General features: G+C 49.4%; 1 protein-coding gene across 1 annotated transcript in view; it reads right to left on the bottom strand.

Annotated features, from left to right (window-relative positions):
• The window catches only part of LOC123104552 (probable inactive purple acid phosphatase 29), a gene marked incomplete in the record, with an annotated part of 3,431 nt that extends 931 nt beyond the window's left edge, over positions 1-2,500 (bottom strand). The window contains 3 exon segments of the mRNA XM_044526424.1: positions 1-412; positions 781-1,172; positions 1,961-2,500. Of these exon segments, the coding sequence (XP_044382359.1) occupies positions 1-412; positions 781-1,172; positions 1,961-2,264 (1,108 nt within the window).
• Positions 2,501-9,895: the final 7,395 nt, after the last annotated feature.

The following is a 9,895-nucleotide window of genomic DNA, read 5'->3' as shown; positions in this document are numbered from 1 at the left end:
AGGTGAGGTGTTGATCATCAAGCCTCTTCCATGTCTTGATAGACTTCACTCCTTGCCACTCTCCGGTCCCCGTCTTCTCGAGCTGCACAGACACCACCCTTGCTCTTCTCGACCACCCGGCCTTCCCATATGCATGGTAACCGAACCCACCGGCATAGCACAGCTGAATACCAGTGAGCTTCCCGCAGAAGTCATTTAAGTGATCATGTCCTATGAAGGCAGCCTTCACATCTCCAGCTTCCACCATGGTGGTAAAGAAGCCCGAGTTGATTGACGGCGAGCTGATGCCCTCCTGCTTCACTCCTGTGAAATTGGATGCCGTGAAGCTGCTGAACTCCGGCAATGGAATGTGGAAGTATGCAAGAGCAGGTGCCGGCTCCTTCTGTCTGGGTTCTTCATTCGTGTAGTTTTTCTGCATTTTACAGTGAGTTTTGTTATTTTAACTTGTAACAAACATATGTACACAGCACCAACAAAATGAGATTACCATACTAGTGTCGTCACGGAAACAACTTGGTATTCTTAAATCTCTATATTCAGTTTAACCCAGAAAATATTTTGAAACCAACAGTATTCGGAACTGCAGTAACAGCAAACTGATATATCATCTATTCTCAAATAGCATGAATTTCTTGAGTTATGTCTTGAGAATAAATAGCAACAATATTTTGCAGAGTTAATATGGTTCAACAGATAATTATTGTGTTGTTGCTGATAGCAAAATAGCATCCACCTACTCAGTATCACACCAAGATGGTGACAAAGTGCTAACTTATTCACCTGGAGGCTCGAAGACGTTTTCCGGAACCAAGCTTCCTGCGAAGCCTTGATCCAGCCATAACCAGGGATTGATGGCACGGTAGAATAGTCACCACTGTCAAGAAAATACATGTTGAGCACTGATTTGTTAGCCAGCAGTGTTCCCTCAACCCCACCAACTTCCAGATTATAATTCCCGAAGCCATCGATTTCTACTCCTTCAGGATTGAAGCGTGAAAGAGTGTTCTTCATGCCCACAAGGTGTCGCATCACGCCCTCCCGTGACAGGGTACCCTCTTGGTCATGGTTACCAATCCCAGCAGCCCAGGGAAGGTTCATGGCAATGGCCGGAGCTATTGCTGCATCCATTGATTTGGCCGCGTCGGTCGAATCCGCGCCGTAGATGTTGTCACCTGCCCAATAAACACTGAGGTTGAAATTATCTATGCACATTTTTCTTTGAACCATGCTATCTATGCACATGTGACCAAGAGGTCACGGGTTTGAGTCCTAGAAACTGCCTCTTGTAGAACGCAGGGAAAGGTTGTGTACAAAAGACCAAAGTGATCCCAGGACCCTACGCAAGCGGGAGCTACATGCACGGGGCTGCCCCTTCTATCTATGCACAATTTTTCAGAGGAAAGACTTTTCTTTTAACTTTTAAGATGGCCCTGCTATGACTGAAAGCAAACTTATGTATGCAATCACCATCACTGCAAATGCATAGTAGCACAAATCATCGCTAGCACATGCCGTAATCTCGGTGTTTCTGAAAAGATAATAAAAAAATAGGTTGCTAAATTTGCAGCCTTGGAAACATCACCGAGATCGCCCGTGAAACAAGACGATGAAAAGAAGACAGTAACCTGGAGATAATCACAGAGGCGGCTACATTTGTATCTTTCCTGTTTGTGTTTTAGCTCCATGTGGACGCAGTCGTGATCAATCAGACAGTTTCATCTTCATCTTGGTCCTGGATGGACAGACCAATCGATTAACTGAAACCCCAGCGGATGAGCGACTGCCCAGCCCAGACCCAATTTCAGTGCAGCTCGTGCTTCAGATTTCTTAATTCTTTGGGGATTACTCCACCAACTCATGGATTAACCAGGAATGCATGACACCAACGAATCACTAGTCAATCGGAGTATTAATCGAATAACAGAGCAGGGAAGAGGAGGAGGATGGGTGGGGGTCGGACCTGTGAAGACGACGAGGTCGGGGTCCTCGGCGCGGATGACGCGGTAGAGGAAGGCGGTGGTGTTGAGGTCGGAGCAGCCGGCGACCTGCTCGGGCAGCACGTCTTCGCACGCGGTGCTCCGCCCGTCCGCGTAGTGCATGTCCGCCACCTGCAGCACCTTGAACGTGCCGCCCTCCCGCCGGAACCGCAGCCCGCCGCCGCCCCTCTTCTTTCCCTTCCCCGCCGCCGCCGCCGCGACGAGGAAGAGGGCGAGGAGAAGGAGGAGCATCGGCGGCGGAAAGCGCCGGAGGCCGAGGCGGGCCATGGCGGCCGAGGGTGCAGCTGGCTAGAGCGGCGCGGCGTGGTTCGGAGTGAGAAATATAACCGGGGGATCACTGTTGCTGGAGAAAGTGGCGATTCGTGGTTGTGGTGGATTTCCATTCTTTATAGGAGGATCTGGCCAACGTGGCCGGGCGCCTGCGGTCTGCCAGTTCGCGTTTGGCGGCGACCGCACGGTGAGATTGAGGGCGGTTTGACGTGAGCCCGCCGACGCCGGCGAGTTTTTTATGGTGCGGGGGGCGGGAGCCGGGATGGATATCCACAGTTGAGCTGGGATGCCGTGCGTCGTACAGGGATGGAGCCCGTTGGTTGCGGTGCGCGCCGAGGGAGACGGAAGGAAGAAATGGCGCAGCTTATTCTATCCTGCCTTGCATATTCAGCTTTCCCCTACTTCTATTTTAATCGGATTTGCTAATTCAGTACTAAAGTTTTATCTGAAACATCCGCGAATCCTCCCCCGCCTCCCTTGCATCCCCCAGGGCGACTCGGGGGCGATCCAGATCCCCCCCCCTTCCGCCTCTTCCCTTGCCACCGCCGGAGGTAGCCCTAGCAACTCCATGTGGACGCCGGTGAGGGTGGCGGCGAGGTCTTCGGTCACGCTTCCTCCCTGGGAGCGGACCTAGGGTTCCAGGCGGTAGCCTTGGTGGTGTGGGCAGCGCCGTGCCAGCGGCGGGCGGCGGTCGTTGGAGTTGGGCCGCCTTCCCTCAATTGTGTGGGTGGCGAGGCAGCGGTGGACCTGGGCCTCGTGCATCGGGGCCCCCGCGTCCCTCTGTGTCAGATCTGAAGACGGTGTCCCGTCGCTTGCAGCAGCCTCCTCCATGTCAGGTTCGATCCGATCTGGTTGTTGGCTGAGTGGATGTGGAGTGGGGTGCTCTGGATCGGGGTAAACCCTTGGCCTCTGGCGGCGGCGGCGCTTCAAGCGTTGCTCTCCTTCCTGAAGGCAACGTTGAGGTTCATCTCCCCCTCCTCCCCCCTTCCCCTGCACCCGGGTGAAAGCCCACAACTTTGGTTCAGGCGGCGGCGCCGTTTTGGGTCTGTGGGGAGGAGGGAAGGCAGTTGTGTGCTTTGGGTGCTCCTGGTGGCGCCGGATTCTCCTTCCGGTGGTGACTCTTCGCCATGGATGACCGGTTCCCTCCGATGGCTGTCGTGCTCTCCCCCATGTGGTCATGTCTGTCCGGCGGATCGATGCCCATGGCCTAGGCGAGAGGGGATAGTGGTCCCCTCACTAGTAGAAAAAGGGCCATTTCTCCTGCTTCGTAAGGGCCATTTGTCCCGGTTTCCGAACCGGGACTAAAGGGTCGTTACTAAAGCTCTAGGCCTTTAGTCCCGGTTCTTACACGAACCGGGACATATGGGCCTCCACGTGGCCAATGCGGCGAGCCCAGGCAGGAGGCCCTTTGGTCCCGGTTGGTGGCACCAACCGGGACCAATAGGCATCCACACATCAGCTGTTCAAGGGCTAGGGTTTTTGTTTTTTTCTGAAGGGGGGGGGGGTTTGGGGGTTTTGTATGGTTAATTAAGGTGTTTCATATATTGTGTTAGGTAGCTAATTAATTAATAGAGAGAAGTGTCCTCTCTTATCTCCGTGCTTGGTCGACGCTACGTACTATATGTATAGAGAGCACTCGACACGCTAGCTAGTAAGCAAAAATAAAGGAAACAGAAGATTGTCATGAACATATGCATACAGAGAGAAGTGATATCGACCTCTCCTTCTCCGAGAGATTGGTCGAACAACAAGTTTTCGTATATCTATCCGACGCTACAGGCTACATATATACAATATAAGATCTCTTACAATATAATCCCCTAATTATATATGAACACAGGGTCCACATAGTATTCTCCGTCTTTATCGATCACGTGGTCAAGAAAGAATGCCACCAATTCCTCTTGAATTCCTCGCATGCAATCTGGTGCTAGGAGTTCATCCCACATCCGAAACATCTAATTTGAAGAAGGGGGTCAATACATATATATGAATGAATGAAACTCAACACAAAATATGGTAATAAAGTTAAATTCTGAATATTATTGCTTACGCACTTCATATTGTTTTTTAGTGTAGCCCGCTCACAGGTCGTGTGGTGGATGGACTCGCAAATGTAGTGTCCACGGTAATTATTCCCGGCTTCCTGCCACAACCACTTTATAAGAAATATAGGTCAATCAAACTAATAAGCAAGCATGCTAAATGGTATTGATGTAACTAGCACTTGAATCACTAGGAGATGCGCGGAACATGCTAGTAGTACTTACTTTCGGGTGTTTAAATTACAGCTTCTTCGGCAGTCTCGGAGCTTTTGAGGTGAATTTTTTCCAAACCCTGCCAGACAAAGAAAACAATTACTTGTTATCAGGAAGTGAACAAAGTTGCCGATATGGTGCGATAATGATCGATTTAACTTACTTCTCGAGAATTTCAGTCACGTCCGCATACTCCTTGGGATCTTTTCATCTCGAGTCTAAGACGGTTACTAGTCCCTGCTCGAGCTTAATCTCTAGGAGAATATAGTGGAACCTGTGCACGCATGCATAACTCATCAATTACATTACTGTAACCTCGACTAATAAGGGAAACTGAATATGCACAAGAAAGTAACACTCACTTGAAGTTGTAATGAAAGAATATTATAGCTTTGTTTTGATTTAATACCAACTATCGTAGCAAGTTGGCCTTGATATCTCTTTTCTGAAATTCAACCGAATATGCATCTATGATATTTGGGTTAATGAACCCAATATCACCGATTTGTCTTTTCTTCAATTCGACGATCTTCAATCTGCATAATATAGGGAGGATAATTATAAATACATGCAATGAAAGATCTGACATATATATATATAGACTTAATGACAGAAGTAGTACTTACAAATAGTAGCAAGTGACCGTTAATTTATCGAGGGCCCTCTGATTGAAAAACTGGAAGAACTCCTCAAATGAAACATTCAACAGATCAGTTCCAACGAGTTCATGCTCCTCTTTAACTCTCAGCGTCAAAGTATCCCCCCAGACTCCCTGCAGGTTTTGATGTACCAATCATGGAACCTTCGCATCATCGTTGTTAGAGACCTTTCATATTTGACGAGAGGCTTCTAGTACTCGTATTTGTGTTCTTCCACCTCCAAGAATTCATAATGTACATCGTCGGGCAGGTAATCTTCAAGATTGTTATAATCGGGCACCATCCTCGAATCGTTAGCGACGATATCGCTAGACACCTTGAGCGGGGAGAACGATTGGTTTGCTTGTTCACTGAGCTGGGCAATTTTTTCGCAGCTCGTCGTTCCGCTAACCTTTGATCACTGACAGTACTTCCCGACTGCTCCGCTTTGATAAATGACCTTTGAATAATGTGCTCATAGTTGCCTTTCGGCAGAGACTTTGATGGTTTCTTCAGGGCTTCCATAGTGCGCTTCGCTTTCACCAGATCTACCTTCTCCTCCGGAGGTGGATGTTTCTTTGCTTTCACCCCTTCAAAGAAGTTCCTCACTTCATCTCGCACGATCTTCTCGTTTTCCTCTGGGGTCCTCTCGTATGGTAACTTCTCTGGAGTCTTCAGAGAAGGACCGAATCTGTATTGCCTCCCGCCTCTGGATGTACTGCTAGACGCCGGAGCAGACGGAGCGGCTGCGATTGTCTTCTTTCCTTGCTTACGAGGAGGAGGACTATGACGCGCCGGAGCAGCCGGAGCGGCGGCGGGTCTCTTCCGCCCTTGCTGGCGAGGCGGAGAAGGAGTAGGCTGGCTGCTCGGGCGCGCCGATGCAGGCGGAGAAGGAGGCGGAGTGCCGCCACGCGCCGGAAAAGGAGGCTGAGTGCCCTAATCACCCGCCGAAGGAGGAGGCGGAGTACCCTGACTCGCCGGAGGAGGAGGAGGAGGAGGAGGAGGAGGCGTCCAGTTCGGAAGGTTGATGAGCTCCTTCTGCCATAGACATGGAGTCTTCAGAGAAGAACCCAGCTGAGTCTCCCCTTCACCGGTAGGGTGGTCAAGCTCGAGGTCCTCAAATCCGTCCGTTATTTCATCCACCATCACCCTAGCATATCCTTCTGGAATCGGCCGACAGTGAAAAGTTGCGCCAGGTTCAGGAGGTGCAACAGAGCCAACAATCGCCTTGACTTTCAAATTCTTCCATTGCGTCATAAGGTGGCAATTTTGAGACCCCGTGATTAAGTCCACGGGGTAGCTAGCAGGAGCCGTGAAGACAGGCTCCAGCTGCTGCAGCTCGATGGAAGCCACGTTGCTTCTCCGCTAAGATGGCGGGATATCTTCGGGGGAAGCTTAGGCGGGTAGCTTGTTGTGATCTGCTTCTCGTTGCTCTATCGCTTGTACCTTGCGTGCAGCGCCTGAATTTGGATCTGCTCCACTTTCTTCCTCCTCTCCTGGCATTTGTAACCGCCTGCGTCCGGAAACCCAGCCTTCCATGAAACGGAGCCTGGCGTGCCTCGTGTCCGTCCAGGGTGCTAAGGATTCCCGAGGGCCATTATGAGCTCGTCGTTCTCTTTATCTGGAACGAACGTCCCCTCCTGCGCTGCGGTGATATACTCCTGAAGCTTCGTGACGGGTATTCGCAGTTGCTCGTTCGTCCAAATGCACTTCCCTGTTACAGGGTCCAAGCTTCCGCCAACCCCGAAGAACCAAGTCCGGCAACGGTCTGGTCAGTGCAATGTGTCTAGTTCGATCCCTTTATCAAGCAGGTCATTCTCAGCCTTGGCCCACAACGGCCGGGCTTTGAGGTAGCCACCTGACCCCGTGCGATGGTGATGCTTCTTCTTCGCAGCATTTTTCTTGTTTGTCACTGACATCTTCTTACTCTTGTTCGATGTCTTGTGGGCCACAAATGCGGGCCAGTGATCTATAATCTTCTCATACCGGCCGTGAATTCTGGTGTCTTGTCTTTGTCGACAAACGATGTTTTCAGCTCATTCTTCCACCTCATGAATAGTTCTGCCATCTTCTTAAGAGCATGCGACTTGATCAATTGCTCTTTAACTGGCTTCTCCGGATCCTCCTCTGCCGGTAGGGTGAAATTTGCCTTCAGCGCGGTCCAAAGATCATCTTTCTGCATATCGGAGACATAAGACACCTCAGGGTCTTCATTCTTAGGCTTTAACCATTGGTGGATACCGATCGGGATCTTGTCCCTAATAAGAACCCCGCACTGAGTAGCAAATGCTTCCTTTGTCCGGATGGGTTCAATCGGCATGCCATCGCGCGCGATTGCTGTGATCTCAAACCTTTCATCCGAGCGCAAATTTTTCTTTGGGTCTCGTCTCTTTACCGAAGTTGTGCTCGATCCGGAGGGCTAGAAAAAAGAAGAAAGACGAGAGTTAATTAATATGTGTACATATAACAAAACAATGAATGCATCAATTAGCTAGTCAGCACAGGCTTAACTAATATATATACCTGGCCGGACTCAGTTCGGTCACCGGAGCCATCATCACGGTCTCCTTCTTGCACCGACATTGGGTCACCGGGGTCGTCATCAAGGTCTCCTTCTTGCACCGGCATTGTGTCATCGGAGCCATCATAATCATAGCCTGCTTCTTCACCCTGTCCTTCCAGACCATTGTTTCATTCAGAAACGACATGATGGCATCACTTCCTTGTGCGATTATGTCCCCAACACCACTTCTGTTGCTTCGTCTCGGGGGTGTTCCATAGTTTCTGCAAATATTTACAACATGGCAATTATTATTCAAACATGACAGATGGATATATTAGTGGCAAACATAGAACTAACTAGCTAATCACAATAAGGAATCATATTAGTGGCCTCGACGCTGCTTCTCTAGGGTTTGGGGTGGCCTCGGCAACGCTTCAAGGGTTTGGGGTGGCCTCGACGACAACACTCTTTTAACTTGGTAAATTTGGGTGGCCTCGAGAGAGTTTGTTGGGTAGGGGCGCGACGGGAGGGGTAGGAGACCGACATCGTTTTTTTCTAGGGTTTGGGTGTCCTCGAGAGTTTTGGTCAAGCGAGAGGGCCGAGGGGTAAGAAATAAAAAGAGGAGAAGATCGAAGAAAAAAATAAGAAAAAAAGAGGGGAAGAAGAAAGGAATAGAGGAGAAGAAGAAGAAAATAGCATTTTAATCTATTTTTTCTTCTTCTCCTCTTTTTTTTTCTTCCTTTTTTCCTCTTCTTATTTATTTCTCCTCTTCTTGTCCTTTTTCTTTTCCTTCTTCCTAAACTAAACATAAACTAAAATAATCCTAAAACTAAACAAAGTTATCGAGACAGGTTATATCGACAACGAAGAAAAAAACGAGGAGAAGAAGAAAGGAATAGAGAAGAGGAAGAGAAAATAGAAAATAGAAGAAGAACGAAATAGAGGAGAAGAAGAAAAAAAATAGAAATTTTAAATTTCTATTTTTTTCTTCTTCTCCTCTATTCCTTTCTTCTTCTCCTCTTTTTCTTCTTTTTTTCTTCGATCTTCTCCTCTTTTTATTTCTTACCCCCCCCCGGCCCTCTCGCTCGACCAAAACTCTCGAGGACACCCAAGCCCTAGAAAAAAACGATGTCGGTCTCCTACCCCCTCCCGTCGCGCCCCTACCCGACAAACTCTCTCGAGGCCACCCAAATTTACCAATTTAAAAGAGTGTTGTCGTCGAGGCCACCCCAAACCCTTGAAGCATTGCCGAGGCCACCCAAAATCCTAGAGAAGCAGCATCGAGGCCACTAATATGATTCCTTATTGTGATTAGCTAGCTAGTTCTATGTTTTCCACTAATATATCCATCTGTCATGTTTGAATAATAATTGTTATGTTGTAAATATTTGCAGAAACTATGAAACACCCCCAAGACGAAGCAACAGAAGCGGTGTTGGGGGACATAATCGCACAAGGAAGTGATGCCGTCATGTCGTTTCTTCTCCTCTTTTTCCTCTTCTTTTTTCCCCTTCTTATTTATTTCTCCTCTTCTTCCTCTCCTTTTCTTCTCCTTTCTTCCTCTTCTTATTTTCCTTTTTCCTCTCATTCTTTTTCTTCTTCTTCCTTTCCTAGCTAGATATATAAAACTTTTCTAAAAATGTAACTTTTGCATATATAAAACTTTTTCTTCTTCTTCCTTCTTCCTTCTTTCCTTCTTCCTAAATATAAAAAACTTTTCTAAAAATAGCATGTATAACTAAAGAATAGCACGGCGGTGGCGGGGCCGGCAGAGGCGCGGTGCTCACAGAGGGAGGAGCGTGCGGCGGGCGGCGTCGGGGTGAGCAGGGGCGCGGGGAGTGGCGCGGCGACGGCGTCGAGGCAGGAGCGACGTGCGGTGGGGCAGGGGCGGCGTGCGTCAGGGCAGGGACAATGCGCGGCGACGACGTCGGGTGAGGGCGCGACAAAGGGCAAGGGCACGAGCGACGGCGATGGCGATGGCGGGGGCGGCGTGCGGCGTCGGGGCAGCCTGGAGGCATCTCAGCGTCGTCGGGGGTAACTGTGGCGATGAACTCTGCAAAATTGCTAAGTGCTACTTATATACCAGGAACATTGGTCCCGGTTCGTGGCAGCAACCGGGACCAATGACCCCTTTAGTCCCGGTTGGTGCCACCAACCGAGACCAAAGGTCTCTTTTCAGCAGCCCAAAGGACGGGAAGTGGCGGCCTTTGGTCCCGGTTGGTGGCACCA

This window comes from Triticum aestivum, chromosome 5A (assembly GCF_018294505.1).
Source record: "Triticum aestivum cultivar Chinese Spring chromosome 5A, IWGSC CS RefSeq v2.1, whole genome shotgun sequence".
In the NCBI taxonomy this organism is placed as follows: domain Eukaryota; kingdom Viridiplantae; phylum Streptophyta; class Magnoliopsida; order Poales; family Poaceae; genus Triticum; species Triticum aestivum.
The sequence above is the reverse complement of the archived record's forward strand: the minus strand, read 5'-3'. Positions and strand labels throughout refer to the sequence as shown.